General features: G+C 34.9%; 1 protein-coding gene across 1 annotated transcript in view; it reads left to right on the top strand.

Annotated features, from left to right (window-relative positions):
• The window catches only part of EYS (eyes shut homolog), a gene marked incomplete at its 5' end in the record, with an annotated part of 1,607,607 nt that overhangs the window by 1,363,692 nt on the left and 220,470 nt on the right, over positions 1-23,445 (top strand). The window contains 2 exon segments of the mRNA XM_081294994.1: positions 8,172-8,280; positions 17,008-17,228. Coding sequence (XP_081151120.1) covers positions 8,172-8,280; positions 17,008-17,228 — 330 coding nt within the window.

Below are 23,445 nucleotides of genomic sequence, written 5' to 3'. Positions count from 1 at the left end.
ACTTGATTAAACATGATACAACATGAATACTTTAGCATTAAAATATTTTTGATTCTTAAGTAAATTTAAATTAAAATGCACCACCAGGAAAATTACATGCTTCGAATAGTACTAATCATGCAGAAACTGTAGTATTTAGAAAACAAGGAAAATACACACTTACTGTTAACATTCAGTAATTTTATAGAAAATAATCTCTTGGTGTAACATATCTTTTAAAAAGTGAAAGGAAAACAATGGCCTTTTCCTGAAGAAAACATATCTTTGGGTTCACTTACCACCATACAGGAGTGAATTTGCACATGCCAACTTCACCAGAATTGCTTTGTTCTCAAATTTGGTAATCTGTTTATTATCTGATTGACTTTTTCCATATGATCTTTCAACTTGGAAAATTTTACTTTCTCAAAATATTAAAGTGTCTGAGTTTAAGTGTTAGAGAGGAAAGGATTAGCAGTCAATATTTTTAGCTTCTGAGATTTGATTGATTAGTTAAAGGATTGGATACAAATAGACCTCTAAACTGTTAAAAAATAAATAACACTGAGCAAATCAATTTGGGATGAGAATGGTAAAGTTAAATATTATCTGATACTTGTAAGCTGACCATGTATTAGAGGTAAAATTCTTTGAATTCACATTCATCATCAGAGTGAATTAATTGAATATAGAGGTGTGAACTAACTTATTAAAACTAAGGGAGATTTTCTATTGAAATTCCCAATGAAATGCTTATAGCACAGTTGAGTTTGGAGGCTTTCTTAATGTTCTTGTTCTAAGAGAATGATCAAAGACTACTAAGAAATGTGCAAGAAACTTCGGAAACTCTTAAAAACTCAGCTACTTTTTAAGAATCCATTATCAGAGGAAAAAGGGAAGAGGGTACTAATTTGTACCCATAAGCCAATTTCCCTGGCCTAAATACTCTCACCTTGGTCAATTTCAAGATAACAACATGGATTCACTAACCATGGAGTTGGGATGAGATGTGCAAAAACAGGCTGCTTCAGCACACCACTGACCCTGAAACTCCTCCTCATCATGTTCAGACAGATTAAAGCTGGATGTCAGGCTAACACAAAAAGGGGAATAAATGAAAACTAAGAAACACAGTAACTTTTCTGCATGCAAAATTTAAATGTGTATGATTGTAATGGTTATTATGTGGATATTTTTACAAGGTAAGAAAAACAAAAGAATTTGAGCTGTTGACATGTGTAGAGGTGCTACCAGGAGGTAGGAAAATCTGCAAAATAAGCTGTGGGTCCCACTGCACGTGAATTGGATATGTGTAATCAGAAGAAAAATCACGGTTCCTAGAAAATCTCAGATGCTCGTGATGGCTGGTTGGATGTTCCCTTGACGACTGCTCTGGTTAATCAAGGGTGTGAGCGAAGCTCCTGCTCAGCAGTCCTCAGGAATCATCGCAGAGCCTTTTATCATATCAGTTGTTCACAGGAAAATGACTTGGTTTTCTCTGTAATTTATTAGTAAATATATATGAGGGGTTTTTTCTCCCTCCTTTGTTAGAAGGAAGACTAGTTAAAACCAGCTAAAATCAATTACCCTTGCATGACTGTCATTCAGGGACAAAGAGTCCTCATGACAGCCACTTATTAAAGACCATGAAATGCTCTATGTACATGCTATTTGTATAGCCAGGCTGCCCAGTTCCTTGATGCTCTCAACAAAAAGGAATGCTTCAAGATGCTTTTGGTGTGTTTATGTTGCTTTTGTTTGACAAAGTGCCTGACACTATGGCTTTTGTGCCTGATTAAGTTTTTGCTCGGCTGTAACATTCAGGTTGTGCTCAGTTGCCCTAACAACCTAAGGAAATATGGTTGTGTTGAAAGGTATGTATGAAAATCATCACATTCTTGAACAACAGTTTCTTAAATTTGCTCACACAGCAATGACAGTGGCATTAGATATGTTAACTGGGAAAGAAAGCTATATGTCTCTGGACAGTTTCATCCATATTGTCTGATGTATAATCTTTGAAGCATATTTTTCCATGTTTTCTAGTTACAAACAGAAAGCTAAAATAATCACACTATCAATTAGATCCCAAGTTAGTCTTCCTACGGACCAAATACCTTTCAATGCCTTCATATCTGTCATGTATCTTTACTGCCATCTGCTGACATTGAGTCTCTGGGCTATCAGCCTCCATCCCAGCTATTCTCATGCAGAGCTGAACATTTGGCTGAACGTGGAGATCAGAGCAGCTAACAAACAAATTCATCCTCCTAGCCTAACCTAGGAAGATTCTTTTAAATGAAATTTCTGAACTGGCACTTAATGAGTTAGCTATCTATTATCTTCAGAGCAATTGACATATATTCATTTGGTAAAGGTTAAGACTAGTTATTCTTCATTAGAACTTCAATAGTTATTAACTTGGAGATTCATTTAACTGCTATGTATATTGCAAGTTAGCTATATGGAAATCTAATGTTTTGCTTTACTTAAAAAATCTAACAGGAAAGAGAGAGAGAGACAGAGAGAGAGAGATGGGGGGAAGGAGGGAGGAAGGGAGGGGAAAAGAGAGAGAAGTGGTGAGGGAAGAAGGGAAATGCGAGGGAAGGAAAAGCAAAGGAAGGGAAAAGATAAAATAACTTACTAGCAAATTTAATTCAAGCTCAAAACAGCTAAAATCTAATATAAACGAGCCAGGATCATAGCTGGGTAATAGCCAAGCCTAGTGACAAGAAAAAAGAACATTTATGCTTTGCACCTGTGAAAGCATTCAGTATTATCATCAATTTTGCAATATTCCCTAGAAGAAATTGGTGCTGTTCAGTTCTGTTACTGTTATACCATGACTTCATGCTGCAATTATACATGAACTATGTTTTCTGTGCTTTTAGCACAACAATGCAATAGTCCTTTAAAGTGTTTAATTTCATTATGGTTTAATGCTAGTGAGTCGTATAACTCCCAGACTTGACAAACATAGATGACTTGGAAAGAAAAAAAAATCCATATTTTCTATTTTTCTCTGGAAGGAAACAAACCACTGTACTTGTGGGTTTTTGAAATATACCACTGGAAAAATATGTAAGACAGATGCACCCAAACGCCTTTAGCACACAACAAACCTGAGATGGAAAAGCCAAAGAAATTAGGCCTTTCAAATTTAAGCCTATAAAATCAGAAAGGTACTTCCAAATGGCTTGTTTAATTTTTCATCATTCTTCTCCTCACAGATCAAAGATAATTTTCTGTTTACATGGCCCTTCAAAGGCAAGAGCTTAGGGTTTTTTTTAATAATCAAAAAATTGTTCCCTTTATTGAACAATATTATGGTACAAAATTCTGATGTCTTTTTCAGACTTAAAAAATGTAATGACATTAAATTTTATAATAGCATAATATTTAAAACAACACAATATTCAAGCATGGCATTCAGATTTTTCACAAAACACATTTTCTACCAGATTAAAAATCTTTATTCATATATATCATTTGTATATCTTTATGGGGTATATCACAGCAATTCAATATAGGTGTACAAGTTTTTTTCTTAATATCAAAATGAGTGGGATGTCTAGTCAAGATGACTTCGTAACTTCACACTTTGACACTCCTCCTCAATGTCTAACACATAGCTGTGATAGAGAAAATTTCTAAAAATAGACAACTAAAAACATAAAGCCAAGTTCAAAACAGGATAAACATCTCCCCTAGACAAGAAAAAGAGGAAAATGAAAAGTAGTAAATGAGCTAAAACTGCTGGCTTGCCAAGATATAATCCTAAAAGGGAAGCTCAGTGTGCATCGGGGAAAAGAAACTACTTGCTCAAGAATGATTGTGAAATATTTTATATAGATACAGAGATGAGAGGTAGAAAAGGAAGAAGGAAGGAAGGAAGGAAGGAAGGAAGGAAGGAAGGAAGGAAGGAAGGAAGGAAGGAAGGAAGGAAGAAAGGAAGGAAGGAAGGAAAGGCAAGCAGGAGGATAAACATACAGAGAAAGACTGCAATCTGAGATTCTGACTTAGCTTCCAGCCCAGAAAGACCACAGACCGCAGACAAGTAGTAGGTCCTGAACTTCACCAAGAATCCTCTGTCAGCTGTGTACATGGACCTGTAGACACCTTCAATATCATTATAGGACAGAATTACCAGTATCCATTATCCAAGATTCTGGTCTAGATGTGAGAGGATCGGACAGGAGTCTCATGATGCAGGCAGGGTTGGGCAATAGCAGAAGAGCACAAGAGAACAAGAGTGGAAATAAGGAAAAGAGAAAAAAAACAAAAACATTCCCATTCAAAATGAGCCTGCGCATCTCAGTATCAGAACACATGATATAGAGAATGGAACAAAGCAAAAAACTCATGCAATATGAATCACTCTAAATAATTCTTATGAGTCTACAAAAAACTGTAAAATAAATATTTGTAGGATACCAGAATGCACAAATGAAGAAATAACTTTCAGCTAAAAAAATAAATTATAAAATCAAATAGGCAGAGAGTAAATACAAAAATTATGGAAAAGATTCAAAATCTTGAAAATAAAAAATAATCAGAAAAATTTAAAACTCAGTCAATAGAATAAACTCTATAGCCAGGAGACAAAGAAACAAATGATACCCGAGAATAATACTGGACAGAGAAATTGTGATTTATTTTAAAGAACAAAAACAAGATTAAGAAATTTAGAAGATACATATATGGCTTCAAAAAATGAAATGGAAAAGTCAGGGAATATCAAAAAGCAATATGTGAAGTTCAGTTAAGAATTTTTACAAATGGAAAGAATATATAATTCCTAAGATCAAAAGTGCATGTGAGTATAGAGAAGAATTTACAATGATTAACCCACACCCACATTCATTATCCCAAGTACATACAGGATCTTAAAGCTGCCAGAGAGAAAAGTTAAAGTAACAAAAGAAGAGCTTTTACATTGAACTGAGAATGGCTTCACATCAGCAATTGAAAGCAGAATATAATCAGATACTATATTTAAAGTTCTAAAAGAAAAATCAATTTAAAATTCTCAGCAGTTAAGCCATTATTCAGGGGTGAAATGAAGTGTGATATGACGATGGGTTTACTATCCACAGATACAAGCGGTATTAAAGATACTTAGTAGAGAGGTGAACCTGGAGGGAAGGCATAGAACCCAAGAAACAACAGAAAAATGTTGCCAAATTCGTTAGACCTTTAAAAAAAAAACAATTTCCATGAAAATAGAAGAGAGACAGAGGAAGAAGGGGAGGAAAAGGGGAAGCCTCCACAGGGGAATCAATCAAGCCAATTGATGGATGAGTATGTATGAAGATGTCACAATGAATCCTGTTATTTTATAAAATAACAATGCACCAATTTTAAAAATGAAAAATACCATAAATAAATAAACTTCAAAATCAATTTGAAAAGTGTATGTTCATCTTACGGGGTAAAAATAGAAAATACATGTTCTATGTCCAACATTCATAAAATACAAATTAAAAAACACACAAATTAAGCATCATCCTTAGTCTCAGCATATAGTGATAGCCATTGAAAATATAAGTGAAAGCAATTCTGGTATCATCTCATTGCATATTTTTATAAAAGTTATGTCATATGACTCAAATTGTCTTCATTTTTCTATTTTGCACATACATCCTTCCATGTAAATTATTATTCTATAACTCTAGCATAGGAACTGAATAACATTAAATTATATAAAGTATTTGACTTAACTCATAAACCTATCACATCCACTTTTCATTTATTTACATTTTTACAACCCTTTCCTTGTTTTTTGATACACAGAATTTACAGATTGTTCAGGTCCTTCTAAAAGTTTACAAATAAAATGTCCTTTCCAAATCAAATGTTTCAGCCATATTGGTTAACATCATTATAGATCATTATAGATCTAAAGAACAAAACTATTAAGAACACCAGGGGAAAAAATGTTCCATTCATCAAGTTTTACTTTTTAAAACAATTCAAATTGAGTATTTGATTTTGAACTCCATTACAGGTAATATTAGTAGAAGTAGATGAACACTTCAACTTGACTGTGTAATTTATTTTCATAAAAATCTCTTTAGAGATCCCTGTCTAGTCAGCAAATAATTGCTTTAACTCAGATTTTAATATTAGCACTGAATGATTTATGTACATTAAATAATGTGATTCTCACTAACCATTTATGAGCTAAGAATGATTATCTCCCTTCTGTGGATAATCACACTTCAGGGAAGAAAGGTTAAGTGGTTTGCCTAAGATCACTCAGGCAGTCAATGGATTATCTCAAAATATGATCCTTGAGTCTTTAAATCATTAGACTGTGCAGACCTCAGCAATACTTGAAAGGCATAAGGGATATGCACTTAGATTTTTCATCAAATGATTTATATGGCAAAATATCTAATTTGTTTATAGAGCATTTCTTTGTTTCTTACAACACAATTTAGTCTATAAACAAATACAACATATTATAAAAATGAATGTGATAAGAATCTCCCCATGGGGAAAACTCTTGTGGATTTAAAGTAGTAATTTCCAAAATAGTATATAAACTAAGCAGACAATAGAATCAGCTATTTGTTGAAGGGTCAGAGGGAGAAAAGGAGGAATAACAGAAAGGAGATAAAGTGACTTCCTTTGCAGAACTGCAGCTTAGGTTCAGATTCCAACAAACTCTAAATGAAAGCAAGAGAAATCATATTGTTAGTAAAGACGTGCATTCCCCAAATCTATTCCTTCCATCTCCAGTAGGAAGCATCCATACATGTCAGCCTGACCATAATCAATGATGATGGCAAGTGGCTTCATAGATCCCTACAGTACAGTTCACACAAACTGGAAACTCTTAGAATTTAAGAATATTCTGAAGTGATCTGATCAGAATTAGAAATGACTTTGGTAAACTTGAGTGGAAGCCAAAAATGTAGTGGAATGATTTATTTAAGGAACGCTATAAGATTTGTATTTTTAGGTAAGAGGACAGAAGGAGCCACCCAAGAGCTAGGCATTTTGTAGGAAGATAGGGAAGGAAAGGGCTCTGGCTTGTTTTTCTCCATTCATCTAAGTCTATAGTTATTTAAATAATAATAATGAAATAATTTAACCAATAATTATTTAATAAAATTGACTTTGTGTATTTTAAAAGTAGAATGAACAATGACTCAGGTTTACTAGGAATGTTCCTAGTTTTTGCACTGAAAGTTCATCATCCTAAAAAAAAATCCCTATGGATCAAGGCAAACTGGAAAGACTGTTCAAAATTCAAAGTAAAATTTAATCTATGATTACTGTCCAAAATTTTAAAAATACAAATATACCAAAATTAGAATTAATATCATTCACATTCTCAGTATGCAGAAATAGCTATCAATAATATCAATAAATATATTTCTATTTTCTCTACAGAATAAACTTAATAACAGTGCCAGTTAATACTGCTACATACGGCAAGTGTCTAGGTAATATCATTGGATTTGTCTTTTAAAATTCTAAATGAAGTGTTTTAAAAGAACGCCAAGTACTTTGTTATATGTGCCTATTCATCTGACTGCATCAATTTAGAAACTCCTGATAAATTTTCAATTGTGTGTTGACCATTTCTGCTATTCATTCTTCAAATTTCCTTAACCTTACACTTTTCTTTATCTCTGAAACAGTACCAGCTGGTACATTAGCAGCATGCTTTCTGAGTTCTGATAACTGTATCACAGTGTAATCTCACTGCTCAGAGGTATGCAGCCTTTCATTTCTTATTCCATTTCTATTTCCCCTGTAGGCCAAGGAGGAGAATTTTCTACCTAGGGAGTTTAGCATCATTTAACATTGATGTTACTTGTCCAACAATCTCCTATGTGAGTAAGACCATATATCAACCACAGTTAGCACTTAAAATTTATCAATACCTACTTATACACATAAAGCTCTTTTTGTTTTGTAGGGGATTTAACTTTCTGAATGCATTTCAAGACCTGATTGAAAGTCAGGAGGAGAGAAGGAAAATGAAATGCAGTGTTAGAAAAAGAAATATATCTTTTATCTATCCGAAAATGTTCACAGTTGGTTGAAGCCATATTTCAGGATTATTGTGATCCATAAAGTACCTCTCTCATTGAAGTAGTACTTACCATCCATGTGTGAAGTCACTCTGTTCTTGCCGATAACGCATACAATAATGGCCTCTTCTGTTTTACTTCTAGCTTCACGATGCCGGGTGACAGTCCTGGGTTTGCCTGTATGATTGAAATGGCTGTATATGGAAAACCTCCATTATGGAAAAAAGACACAGAGGTTCCAGATACCTCTCAGGTAGGTCTGCAAATATCTAGTTTCAAATGCTAATTGTGCCCTTAGCATTTCAAATAACTATTCACTTTATGTTATTAAGCATTAATCATATTTCTCAGTGGAACAGATTATTTGTAAAAACTCTCAGCAAAGCACCAGAAATTTTATCTCATTCTTTAGGTTATAATTAAATATTTGACTTTGCCTATTACTAAAATGTTTTGTTAAACTTGAAAATAAACTGATTTTTCTGTCACACTTTGAATTTAATATATTGTGCTTGATTTTTAAAAAAGACAATTTAAAGAATGAGAAAGTAACAAGATACAACAACTTACAAAACTTATAATACAAAACTTGTATTATTGTTTTCATAGTATGTGATAGTACTCTTGCAGTCTTGTTTATAAGCCCACTCTCAGCCTTCTAGATTTGCACTAGCTGGGAATTTTTTCTTAGAAACATCAAATCAAGCTAAATTGGAAGAACAGAGGATGTCTGTCTCTCCAGAGACCAAGCAATCTGCTGAATTCTTTTCATTTTAATGATGTGGTTGGTTATATGCTTCTTAGTATGACTTTCTGGCAACAGAGTTAAGATAAAGAATTCTTGGTTCATTTGTCAATGTAGAGAGTTAATCTGTATAATTAGAGCTCTAAAGTGCTAATTTTGGTGCACATTAAAATTTGCAATATGCACTGCCCTCGCAAATTGGAAATTTCATTTCATTTCCATTTCTTTTGTATAGTTTCTTGTTGTGTGTATATAGTCATCCAAAGGAAGCATACACAAACATCTAACATTTGTCTAAGCACATTATATTTTCCAAACTATGGCCAAACTATGCATTATCTCATTTGATATTTACAATAACACTGCAAAGTAAAAGTGATTATCTCTTTTCTATGGCTAAGGAAACTGAATATAGGCTTGTACAAAATTTTATAGTAATAATGACAGAGACTTGACTCCAGTCATTTTTATTCCTTACCCTTTTTTGTTCTTGTATTACACTCTACTACTTTTGACTTGCTACTGCAGCAAAGTTAAAACTGTTCAAGTGAGTTGTTTAGGTAGCAACAAAGTTATTTCATGTTTTAAAAAGTCATGCCAAGAGAGCTAAATATTTGTACTCAAGACATGGAATATTCTAGTGGTCCAAGATATATGAAACACTCAGAGTTTTTTGAAAAAAAATCAACATAAAATATTTATTATAATTACATCTATGTTAACTCTGTATAGTTATCATTTTGATATTAAAAGCTCCACATTTTCTTATAAATAACATGTGCTGTGCTAACATAGACATTGATGAATCACATAACTAATAAATAGAATTAAAATGCTCAATATATATTTATTGTTGAATACTTCAAATATGACTTATAGTCTGTTTGACATCAGTCACTTGTCCTTGAGGCTGACTAAATAAAATACTGATCCGAATGTCCCAGATAATGCACAGGCACACACAGAGACCCAGTACATGAGAACAGAATTTATGATTAAAATAGAAAATAATTTGGATAATTTGAGGAGGTAAATAAAGAATGCATGCAGGCTTTCTAAAGCCTCACTTGCTCTTCACTACTATTACTATAGGAGGCACCACAGCTTTTACAGCTCTTGGTCTTCTAGTGTTCAGTCCAACTCAAGTGCTCCAGAGTCTGAGTGGATAAGTCTCTGAATGCTACCTCCTAACTTTTATTAACCACAAAGTTCAGTTCAGTCATTCTGTGGAGGTCGAGCGTGATGGGATTCTCTGAACCAGACCCCAGCCCCAGAGTTCTGGTACAGACAGACATTCCCTAACTTAACAATGGTTCTACTTACATTTTTTTTTTTTTTTACTTTACAATGATGCCAAGGAACAAGCATTCATTAGAAGCCACACTTGTAGCTCCAAGTCAGCCACGTATTCATTAGGGTGTATAACTAGTACTCTCCGGTGTACTGTGTGGCTAAGCTGTGATGTGCAGTAGGTTAGACGTACTAAGTGCATTTTTACTGACAATTTTTCCAGCTGACAATGGGCTTATTTAGACATAGTCCCTTCTAAGCCAAGAAGCATCAGTTTCATCCTCAGCACCCTCTTGGAACCAGCCTCCTTGATAAATGCCCTCTTCTTTCCAAGTCTTGACAGGAACTTGTCCGAGAAAAGACACCTAGAGATGGCTTCCTGTTGTGAATTGTCCCTATTCACTGTAGAATGTGGAGGTGTATAGAATAAAGACATAAGCACTGAGAAAATTGTGAGGCAAAGCCATTTAATTCTAAGAGTCATTGACTTTGACACAGACTATCAAAAAAAAAAAAAGGTGCCTTTGACTCCTTATAGTATTCTGTATTTCTCTACATATCTATTTTATAATTTCATATATTTTAATGATGCTTTCTAGAGTCCTTTTATTTCAACTTGAAGGACACCCTTTAGCATATGTAGTAAAGCATGTCTAGTGATGAACTCCCTCAGTTTTTGTTTATCTGGGAAAGACTTTCTGTCCTTTTCATCTTTGAAGGACAATTTTACCCAGATACAGCATTCTTGGTTGGCAGATTTTTTCAGCACTTTGAGTATATCATCCTTCTAACGTGAAAAGTTTTGAGAAGTTTGTGTGGAGAAATATGCCGTGAGTCTCATGGGAATTTCAATTTTTGTGACAAGTCACTTTTCTCTTAAATCTTCCAAAATTCTCATTGACTTTCAACAGTCTCATCACAACATGACTCAGAGTGGACTTCTTTAGGACTATTCCACTGGGAGTCCTTTGGGCTTCTTGAATCTAAGTGCCCATTTCCTTTCCAAATTTTCAGTTTTCAGGTATTATTTTTTCAAATAACCTTTCCCTGTTTCTTCTCCCCAGCTCCTCTTTTCCCCCTCCCCCCTCATCCTTCCCTCTCTCCCCTTTCTCCACTTCCCCCTCCCCCTCCTCCCTCCTTCTCCTTCTTCTGTTTCTTCTTCCATAAGGTATATATTGACTCACCTAATGCTGTCTTTAAGTTCCTTAGACTTTCTTCAGTCTTTTTAAATTTTCTTCTTATTTCTCTAACTGGATAATTTCAAATGATCTGGCTTCTGGTTAACTGATTCTCTGTCTTCTGTTTGATTAAATATGCTCTTGAACTTCAGTGAATTTTTAAATTTTAGGTATTTTTTAAGCTTCTGATTAGTTCATTTTTGTATGTTCTTTTTCTCTGATGATAATCTCATTTGTGCACCATTTTCCTGAACTCATTGAACTCTTTTAAGACTGTTAGTTTGAATTCTTTGTCAGGTAGTTTAAACACCTCTGTTTATTTAGGATTGGTTTCTAGAGATTTACTTTGTTCCTTTGGTGGAGATACAGTTTCCTGTTTATTCCTGTACTTTGTAACTTCCATAGGATTCACACATTTGGAAAAAAAGAAAAGAAATAGCTACCTCTCCCAGTCTTTTTGGACTGACTTGATACAGGGAAAGATGTTTACAAGACAGCAAGGATAGAGACTGAGAGTCTCTCAGACTTTTTCTGTAGCTGTGTCTTCTCTGATCTTGTACATGCAAACTCCCAATTGGAGTGATTTACCAGTTTCTTTTTTCAAGAGCTCATAACCTCTTTCTCCCTTGAGTGTCTGACTGTGGTGCTGCAGGTTCTCTAGAACACAAGTTAGCCAACTCCTTCTCAGTAACCTTCAGGTTTCTAAAGTATGATAGGTTCCCTCAGCTCTCCAAGTTGGGCAACACAGAAATCAGCCCCTCAGGCATCCCTCTGCTAAGCCAGAACCTTGGATGCATGCTCCACTCTTCTTTTCTCTCCCATTCCCCTGAGAGACAGGCTGCCAATCTACATTGCCCTCTCTATGCTGTACCCTGGGTGTTCTAAAGCAGAGTCAAGTTTTCCAGTGCTCTTTTGTTATCAACATCTCCTAGGTATCTATAGTATACTGGGTCCCACTGATTCTCTGAGACAAATAGGACAGAAACTAGTACCATGAGCAATCTCCCAAAAATATAAAACCTTGGATCCCATTCTTTCCCTCCCCAGGAAGAAGCTGAGAATTGAGATTTTTTTTTTCCCCACTAACCCATACTGAGTCATCCAGACTGGGACTGTGGTGAATGACTGTGTATTAGTCCAAACTGTCACCTTTGTTCTTGATGATCCCCAGTATGGCACCATTTCCTGTCAATGCTTAGATTCAGACAAAATAGATTTTGATCCCTTGGGGAGCTCACCAAAGATTCTATATGCAGGTCATGTTTCAATCTTCTCTTTTCCTCCCTAGTTAGAAACTGGAGCTGAGAGTTTTCTCCTAACTGGACCATGCTATACTGAAGGAATGAATTTTCCTTCTGGATTCAGAGCAGCTGATTTCATGCTTGCCTGGCATGCAGAAGCCCCTTAACTATTTTCTAGGTTTCTGACAAAGGGAACTGATCCATGCTCTTTTTAATCTGTGTCCTTGGGTGAAGGAGAGTCTGGGACTCCTATTCTGCCCTCTTGCTGACTGGTAAATAATTTCTTTAGGACTTATTTCTCCAGTTCACATTAAGATCTTAAGACATACAATTCCACTTCCTTCTTTTACATTTACACTTCCCTAGATCAATTTGTTCACAGCGTAGCAACTCAATTCATTGATTATTTCACTAAAGTTCAGTTATTTCTTGGATAAGGTAAGAAGCGATAATTTGGGGAACATTCTCTGGAAAGCCTAGATCAGATATTTATGAGATTTGGAACCTCAGAAGACCACTAATATTGATCAAATTTTGAACTATAATCACTTTATACAGGCTACTTCATATCAATCGCATACATGATTCAATAACTTCCAAATAAGCACTGCCTTGTTTTCTATGCCATGTCCATTGAATATGGAGGATAAACAAGAAAAGTTATATGACATTTCTTTTGTATGGTATGCAGAGAGAACTTCACATATGCTGAATCTGGCAAAATAATAAGGACCTTACCCATCAAAACTCGGAAAAGTGGCTTAAAAGATAAATAGGAGATGAAGGAAAAGCAGGACTGAGTTTCATGAAACAAGTCATTTGTAACAAATATGAAACCTTCTAATTTAAAGGCTACAGACTTCAGAGAACATGACCAAGGTGGAAGCCATCCCCCAAAATGGTTTTAAATGAATATAGAAGAGACTGTGTTCTCAACAGATTGTCATAACATAAGGCCAAGCAAGAGAAAGGGTTTGTTGTTTTTTTTTTTTTTTTTAACTGCAAAGGGACGAGGATTTAGATAAATTCTGCTTCTGCTTTTTGATCCCTTTTCACTCATTGTCTCCAAATGTGAAAAGTTATTTAAGTAAATCCTTTTACTGAAATACTTTACCCACCATCTTATCCATCTTTTTTCCAAAACTTCATGCTTCTTGTTTTGAATTGTTTGCATACAGTTCAGCTAATACTTAAAACTTGATAGTGATTCTTAAATAAAATTCAGTTAATTTCCAATATAAGTTATCATATTCTTAAACAAATACAAGTATACTCTGATAATTAATCTTAACCAAAAGTGCATTTGCCGTTTCCTGCCCATATTTCATTAACAAAAAAAAAAAAAGGTCATTTAACTTGGAAAAGAGAATCAATGATGCAAAACAAAACATCGAATCAAGATAGCATTACATAAATATATGTAATACTACAATATCAAAACCAAAAGAAAGTAAAAAAAGAAATAGGACAAGTTATCCAGCAAACACTCCCCCCTCCAAGCTTATAGAAATTTGCATATATTCTTGTTTTATTTGCAGTTATTATAAAATAGCAACTATGTTCTTTTTATAGAGATTCTGAGAGGAAAGGAGAGTTCACTCTTGAAGATGTAGGGACCTTTTCTCTCCGTCACCATTTATCATTTTTATTATCTTGATGATTCCTCCTTGATTGTCCATGTCTGTTCTCTGTGCTTTTATCTTGTAAGATCATATCCTGATGTCAGACTCTATTCTCCATAATCTGATTCACAAGAAATTATTAGAAAAGACTTATTTTAAAGACCTGTCTCCTTGGGAATGATTATACATGCAAAAGGCAGCTCTCAGATAATTGAGAGTCTGGGGATAGAAGAAGTCAACCATTTTAATAGTTATCTATGTGCAGTCAACAACAGCTGATTTTTTTTAGACATTTAGGACTCTAACTAAGCTTGGGCCTCAGATCAAAAGAAATACAAAAACCACCTACTTTCATTGTTTGAATGTTTTTAATGGTATAATAAATCATAGGCAGTTCTATAGACTTTCCCTCAGATCTGCCTACTTGTGGCAGAAGAGAGTTCCCATCCTCTATAAGTTCTGTGTTAAAAGAGCACACTTGTCAAAGCAGTGAGACTTTTCTTTTCCAGGTATGTGATCAATACAGAAAGATGTCAAAGAACCTTGATGAGAGGAAATCATGCCTTGATGCAAAGAAAAAAAAAAGTTTGTTTGTTTGTTTTTTTTCACGATAGACCCCAAACTGTATTAACAGTGGGTGGCTTCGCTGATAAGCAGGTCTGCTAATAGCTTGTTGGAGTACTTAATATGAACTGACTTAGCACATGAGAAAAAAATGAATGCTATGTAAGGGCTCTATCAATACACCTTGGAACTTTCGGCAAGCCCTCCTGCCCTCTACACCCAAAGATTGACACCTTCTGGGAATAAAATAGGAAATACTCAGGGGAAAGAAATTAAGGAATTTCCTCAAGAAATATTGTCTTTTTTTTTTTTTTAGAGTTGAAAAAGAGAGTTCCAAGAGTGACTTTTACCTGCTAGGCAAGGGTCATGGAGATGCTTTGATGTTCCTAGAATTTAACATTCTTCTGTTCTCTAAAAGCAAAGCTACATCATACCAGTATAAATTAGTATAAATGTCCAATGATGTTCTAGGCATCTTTCATGGTCTCCTCCCCCTAGATTCCTATTTTAGTTGTTTGATTCTAGTTTTTGAATTCTTGTAATGATGGTTCTACATTTTATTGGTATCTTTAATACCAACTTATATATTTTTCAGTACTTAAAGACATCTGTTTGAGGTGTTAGAGTGTGTTTAGGGGACAGGGGTGTCGGAGACTATACTTGCAGCTGCATCTACTCTGAAGAGCAGGGACTCATCTCCAGTTCATTAAAACTTCTATTATAGCCCATAAATTCCTGTTGAGGGGAGTTTCATTTTATGTACATCTAAATTATGAGAATTCAGTTATATATGTTAGTGACGGTGGGAAAGGAGAGATCAAGTAGAAGTTTAAATAATGTAAGTGATTGTACCATCTGGTCAATGATTTAAGCTCTGTAATGAGCACGGATGTGAGAAGAATTTTCTGTGCTCTCAGTATCAGTACCATCATGGTGCAATTCACCACACAGAGGGGGTCCTAGAATTTTTATACAACATGGTCACTTAATGTTAGCTTCATCTGAAACCACACTGACAAAACAACAATCTATTCCAAAGCTGCAGGAAAAATGTAGCTATGTGGTTGTTTTCAGAGAAAGCGTATTAGTCTCTGAAGTGATGCTTAAGATATCTCCAAGGGCGATTTTGATTCCACAGAATATTCATCTTACATGCAGACTTCAGAACTGAATCCAATGTAAGATGTAGCTCTGATGTGTTGTCCAAATGAAGGTAGATTAAGGACCCAGTTTTACAGAATCCCTTTATTGTATTAATTGCCTATGAGTTGTGTCCCTTTGAAATGGAGTGGTTTCTTTTTTGTCTCCTCAAAACAAGAGCCTATTCTTGACCTGATTGTTAGAATAAAGAGTGAATGAAAGGACTGAATATAAGGCAAGAAAAGTTCAACTTCTGATGCATATTTATTTCATATTTTTGGAGGAAAAAAAATAACATGTCTAATTATCAAGTACCATGTGCAAATGCCATACATTTTGCTCATATTTTAGGATACTTGATATATAATGTCATTAGTTTGCCGGGGTCTCCAAAATAAAAATGACACAAACTGGATGGCTTAAATAATAGAAATGTCTTGTAGTTCTTACAATTCTTAAAGCTGAGAGTCCAAAATTGAGATGATGTCAGGGTTGTTTCCTTTCAGTGACTTTGAGAAAGAATCTGTTCCACGTCTCTCATCAAGCTTCTCCTGGTTTGTTGGCAATCTTTGACATTCCTGGTTAGTAGATGTGTCATCCCTCTCTGCACCTTCATGTTCACATGGTGTTCTCCCTGTGTGCAGGTCTGTCTGTGTCAAACTTGCCCCTTTTTATAAGGACATCAATCATATTAAACTAAAGTCTACCTTACTCTAATATTGATGTCATCTTAACTAATTAGATTTTCAATGATTCTATTTACAAATAAGGTCACATAAGCACCATGGATTAGAACCTCCAGTATATGAATATGGATGGAATACAATTCAACCCCTGACAATAATTAATTAACACAGCTGTATTTTCTTTATCAGTTGTCATTTGGTAATGTTCCCATTAAAAGTGCAAACACTTGAATTAAAAAATACATTTCAAAACAATCAGCAAGTTTTGTTTAGCCTCTATTTTTTGCATCAATTTTATTAGATATTATGAAATGAAAAAACTGTAAACCAAGAGCTCTTTTCTAAGCTCTTTTCTAAGTAATTTATTTACCACCTAGTACAAGTGACAAAATAATCCAACAATTGCAATGGGAAAACACTTTAAAACATGCAGTTATAGAACTGACCATTCTAGATCTTTCCCACATAATGTGACAGCATCTTACGATAAGATTTTTTGTTACTTCTCTTACAGGTATATTTTGAATCAATGTTCCTTGGTCATGTCCCTGAAAATATAAAGATCCATAAACATATGGGCCATATTCAGGGGTTCCAGGGCTGCATTAGAGAACTTCAAGTAAACAACAAAGAATTCTTCATTATTGATGAAGCACTTCGTGGGAGGAACATCAAGAACTGCCATGTACCCTGGTGTGCTCGTCATCTATGCCATAACAATGGCACTTGCATCAGGTCAGTGCCAGCATCTTCATCCCCAACTTCTATTGTGTGACTCCAGATTCTTAAAACAGCAAAAGTCAGAAGCATTGTCAATGGGGTGATGGAAAAGAAAGATTTGGAACCCCAAATTCTTATAATGTATCCTTATATAATGCACACATGTGGTACACATTTATTTGCTCAGAGAAATTTGCATACTGTGGGTCCAGTGACAAGAGATTTCCAAACTCTGAAAATAATAAGGTAAATGCACCCAATTTGAAACTATCAAAATGTATCCAAGTTTTGATGTAGGTGTTCCCATTCTTTGCAAATATGAATAAGACATTGTTATCCATCGATGATTATTTGATACATTAATGAAATTTTTACTTTGTTTTTAATTCAAAAAATCCCTAGATCTCTACTATTAGAGATGAAAAATTCACCATATCTATTTTTATTTTTATTTACAATGCTATATCCATTTTCCTCCTCAAAGCAAAGATTTATCATGCTATATAAGCTTAAGAAGATCTTAATTAAAATTACTTTCTGCTTCACTAACATGTCTTCAGTGAATCAACCCTGAGGGAGTCTCATTTGGACAGTGTAGAACATATTGCTAAATTTCTCCAATCCTCTGAGAAATCTTTATTTCAGGGCTACAAATAAGGGCAGAATAGAAGCTGAAACATGTAGCGATTATAATAGTTCAAGTCAAAGGAAAATTGACCAAATCTCACGGGAAATATCTTAATTAATTCACCTCAGTGTTTCCAAGGGGCAAGCTATCAAGTAGTTAATAATGACTTCATAAAAGTAAACATCCTTGTACATAGTGTGGAAAAAGAGAAAAAGTCTATCAAAAAGGCAGGACAAGAAATGATAGGCATAGATGGGCTCTGAAAGTAATCACTAGAATAAAAAATGAAAAGAGAGAGAGAGGAAGAACAAAATGGTAAAGACAGAGAACAGAAGACTGCACAGGCCTGATAATGTCAAGGTGACATATGTACCGGAGAATCACAGACTGACAGTAATCAATTTCAAGGAAAAAAATTAAGCATGGTTCAGTGGAAAGGAAAGTGATCATCTCTTATAGTGTCTAGAAATTTGCCTTCTGACTTACTATATCTAAGTGTGTGACTTAATTTATACATCTGTACCATAAAAACAACAGTGTGAGCCTATTTAATATAATAAAATACCACAGATAAAGTGTTAAAGAACTGACCATGATAGCTTTCCTGAAGGAAACCAAAATCAAAGCTTTACTCAATAAATGGTCTTCTGCATAACCAAACCATTAATAGCAATTGTATTGTGGTGGAACCTATGAGTTGATTTTAACCAACAGAACAACCAATAGAGCAGGGTGATAGGATGTCATTTCCATAATTAGGTTACTTAGAATTGTGAGCTGCATCTCCCTTGCTGGCTTTGATGAAGCATTCAGCAGCTTTGGGGAGGCCCACATGACAAAGGCATTTAGAGCAGCCTCCAACCAGTGAGGAGCTAAGGACGGCCTCAAACTGACAACTAGCAGATATTGAAGCCAAAAAAAGAAAATTAACTTTATGAAGAACCTCATGAGCTTGGAAATAGATCCTTTCTCCATCAAGCCTTGAAGTGAGGCCCCAGCCTGACCAACACCTGGACTGCACTTTGTGAAATTATTATGCAGAGGACCCATGAGGTTGAGTTAAGAAGTATACTTTGTTTAAAGCTAAGCTTGTGGTCATATTGCTATGCAACAATAGAAAACCAATATATTCCAATTTTGTGCAAAAATATCAATATCTCCAACTCAGACAAGTAAGGGTTAGTTTTATTTTAAAACATTAACTCTCTGAGATATTGAAGCCAGTTATATACTAAATAAAATAAACACTGTTTGTTTTAATTAAAGAACATCATATTACTTTTAATCTTAGTTATTTAACAGGTATTTGGAAAAGATAATCATCCTAAGATAAAAAAAATCCTAGGTTCTTTTATACTTTATTTCAACAAACATTGCCTAAGATTTAGGTATGAGCTAAGGAGTGTGTAGGGGAAAATATATATATTCAAAACAGCAATCCTGCACACAGGGAATTTTCAGTCTAATGTGGAAGCTCTATCAGCTCTTTAGGTCTCAGTGAATTTTCCCATATAAATGTACCTGTCAGTCTGCTGTTGTATACATTATATATTCTGGCCATCCATACTTATTTCTGACTTTTTCAACCTTTCAACCACTACCTCAGAGAAATCCTCTTGAATATCAGCTGATTTTGATACACACTTTTTAAGAAATTTCACATCATATATGTGAAAGGCTAGACAAATGAAGATGTGTCAGCTATGTACCAATGAGTAAAACACTTTTTCACATCCTATGAGCAAAATGATTTCTATCTTGATTGTCAGTGTTCAACTCCACAAACTAATCCTTGCATTACTGCACACAGACCATGTTGGTTCATGGCAATGATGACTTTCCTTCCAGTATCCCCCTGTATATCACCATAATACACTGAAGTTGGTCAGTGCCATAACACCAACTTGTAAAAAAAAAAAAAAATTCTCAGAAGGCTTATAAGAGTACTGAGGGCAGGTCAAAAAATTTTGTATATGAAGAACACAGATAACTATGGACCATAGATAAGATCATCAGAATAAGAATGCTTTCACCCTTACTTGTTATGTCCAAAACCTCAATATCCACCATAAACAGAGGATTCTAGAAGTCTGTAGCAAACCAAAAGTAGAACCAGAATGTCTACAGAAGATAACATAAACTCCCAATGAGGCCATAAATAGCTTCAGTCCATTACAGTAAGATGCAAAGAACTATCACCATGACCAACACCTTCCTCTCAACAGATGCATTTCCATACTTCGAATATATGGAGTAGTATAAAGTTTTCAACAGAGAAACTCTAAAATATAAAGCAAACTCCATTCTGATTTTACAAAATGAATCTTAACTATCCTAATGCTTTTGGTAACTCATTTCCCATCCATGTTGCTAGCTAAAGTGAAAGTTTTCCTTCCTCTCTGAGTTAGTCAGCTTTTCATTACTCTAACAAATTCTTAAGGTAATCAACTTATGAGGACAAAAGGTTCATTTGGCTCACAGCTTGGAGGCTCTGGTCCACGGTCTCTTGGGTCTGTGGTGAGGCTATACATCATGACGGGGAGCACATAGTGAAGCAAGCTAGTCACCTCATGGCATCCAGGAATCAGAAAGAGAAAGACAAGACCATGGTCCCATAATCCCCTAAAAGGGAACATCTGCACTGACCTATAACTTCCCACTAGACTCCATCACTTAAACTTTTCACACCCTCCCAATAATGCCAAGCTAGGAACTAAGCCTTTAAAACATGGACTTTTGAAGAACATTCCAGATGCAAACTCTACCACTCTCTGTCTTGCCACATTACAAAATGAATCTTTCCCGCATATCCCAGAGTCTCTTCTACATTCCCACTTTGGGTTCTGTCCTTTTTCTCAATCCATGCCATCTGGCTTGATCTCACTGCTGAGTCTAGCCAGGCAGAGTTCTAAATGTCCTTCTTTTCTCCTGTTTGCTTAAACAGTAGATCAACTTCAGGAAGATTTATTAATATTCTACCATCTGATTCGAGGGGAATGGACAGGTAACCTGATGGAATTATTTTTAGGCCAGCAAGTTTTGTTGTATTTTCAAAGTAACAAACTGTTCAGAATAAAAGTCATTATTATAAACAAAATAAGAAAGCCCTTTTATATGTCTGCTTCCTTTCTCAAAATTCAGAGACAATACTGTTTTAATACCAGAGTACACACTATAAAGTTTTAGCATGAAAATGCAAGTAACAATTTATCACCACAGTTTAATTTTTCTAATCCAGTAATTCTCATCCCAAATTTGGGGAATGCCTAATAATGAGGCATTTAAGAATATTAGAGAGGAAGTCATGTTTTGATCTGTGTGCGCATGTGCGCGCGCGCGCACACACACACACACACACACACACACACACTTGAACATTCTAATATGTGTTTTCTGGATGTGTACACCTATTTTCCTCAGCAAGAATCATGGTAAAAGAACAACAGATAGCCCTTAAAGAAGTGTTCTCTAAACAGAGGTAGGGTTCTGAGTGAACAGAACTCAGTGCCATAGTGTTACATATTAGGGTTCACAAAATAAAATACAGTTGCAGTGGATTTATAAACAAAATCATCATTAAATATAATTCAATGATACAAAATGCTGTCCCTGCATTGTCTATGAAGGTAATCTGCTTACAAGAAGACAAATTTCATGTTGAAAAGAACTAAGGGAAGTAATGCTTCAGGAGCTTTGCTGAGCAAATGTCATTCTGCTTTGAGTACCATCACATGTTTCTGGACAGTGTCCAATCTTTTTTTCATTTCATTATAAATCTGTGTTAGAATTTTCAAACCCCTGTGGTTGCTCATTTCGGAGAAGCCCAAATTGCATGTAGTGAAATTCAGTTTAGGAAAGTGATACAGAGGGTTATTCTGAGTATCCAAATCTCCATGGACTTTGAACAAGCTGTTTCCAAAAGGGCATAGGAAGGTTAGCAAATTAAACAGATAATATTTAAATCACTTTTCCCTTTCTGCACCAGGTGTTTTAAAATAGGTTAAACAATAATTAAAGAGGAGCATCAGGTTTGGGAATATACCCTATGCAACCACTGCCCTAAAAACTTATTTCACTGACATTAGGGTAAATAATTATTAAGACACTAATTTTAGACTTACTCTTAATTTCAGCAGGAGCTAAGTGTATGTCAATGTGCTTTGTCATGAAATGAAAGTCAATAATTCCCATGTGTGAATGGATAAGTTTTCTGTGCTCCAACCCATCTCATAGTTTTTATTAATCACTAACCAGGGCTATCCTCCCTGTGCTATGGCAGTGGTCAGCAAACTTTTTCCATAGAGAACCAATAGCACACATTTTAGACTTTGCATGGCAGCTACTCAAGTCTCCCATTGTAACGGGAAAGCAGCCAGTAAGAAAATATAAACGAATAAATATGACTGAGTTCCAATAAAATTTTATTCAAAAAAGTAGATGAAAGACAGGATTTGACCTGAGGGCCATAGTTTTCAAACGACTGCATTAAGGAAGCGGGTGGATTGATTAGTCTCTTTCAATTAATTGACCAAGGAAATCCATCTCAAACAAATAGTATTTCCTTATTAAGAAATCTTCCCCAAAAATATGTATTTCTTACTATTAGGGAACTATCATTATTCTCATGTCCCATGTGAATAGAAGTCAAAGTTAGTTTCTTTCATTCTTTTCTTTCTCATTCTATAGACGTGTTTTTTTGACATTGTCTGATAGAAATAAGTCAGTTTTTCATGATTCCTGAGGTATTTAGTTTCCAAGTCACTTAGCACTTCAAAATGATGTAGGAGTCATAGATTGAATTTGAAATTGCAGTAGTAACATTATTACACAGTATAAAGAATTAGGGCATTATGTCTCAGCCTGTCCATTTGTTCTGTAATGAGTTGTAACTCCCCACAAACTTCTTGCTTGCCTTCATTGTCATTTCAGTGTCATGGAGCTGGGCATCACCTGCTGAGATCTTTTAGTTATTATTCTTTATCCAGGCCAGTTTACCCCTAATCTAGCTCAGCAGTCTAGACTGTTCTTCTAAATACCAAAGGGGAAAATAGCCTACTTCAGATCAATTTCTTGCCATGTATTTAAACTAACAATATCTTCAGATACTTGCCCTTCTCTTAGTTTCTTCATTTTCTGCTGTATTTTCTGCATCCTTGAAATTGTGCATACATAAAACTTAAGTGGCCTCATGATAGAGGATTAATTTATATTTGGTTAGATTACTCTCAGATGTGAAAGTTTACCAATTAACCATCAAACATCTCAATTGTAGGTAGTCCTTGTTGCTAGAAAAACAAGGTGGAAAGGGAAAATGTCAAATTTTGTGTTAGGTAAATAGTTAGAAGCATATATAATTTCATAGTTTTCCCTATCTCTTATCTTGTGCTAATAAATTGAGCAATTAAGGCATTTATTTATGTAATCTAATCTATTCACTAAAATCAGGCTAATCTTTATGGAATGTGAGTATAAAAAGGCTTTCTTTTCTGCTGTCACTGATGTCAAATGTATCTGTAGAATATCTCTTTACTTTTCACCAATGGAACACCATGTTTGTTCCAATACCTTTTATTAATGCTCACATATTGAAATGTCAGGACAGTT

This window comes from Spermophilus citellus, assembly GCF_964194105.1.
Source record: "Spermophilus citellus genome assembly, chromosome: 5".
Lineage (NCBI taxonomy): Eukaryota > Metazoa > Chordata > Mammalia > Rodentia > Sciuridae > Spermophilus > Spermophilus citellus.
This window is presented reverse-complemented; position numbering and strand designations above follow the sequence as displayed.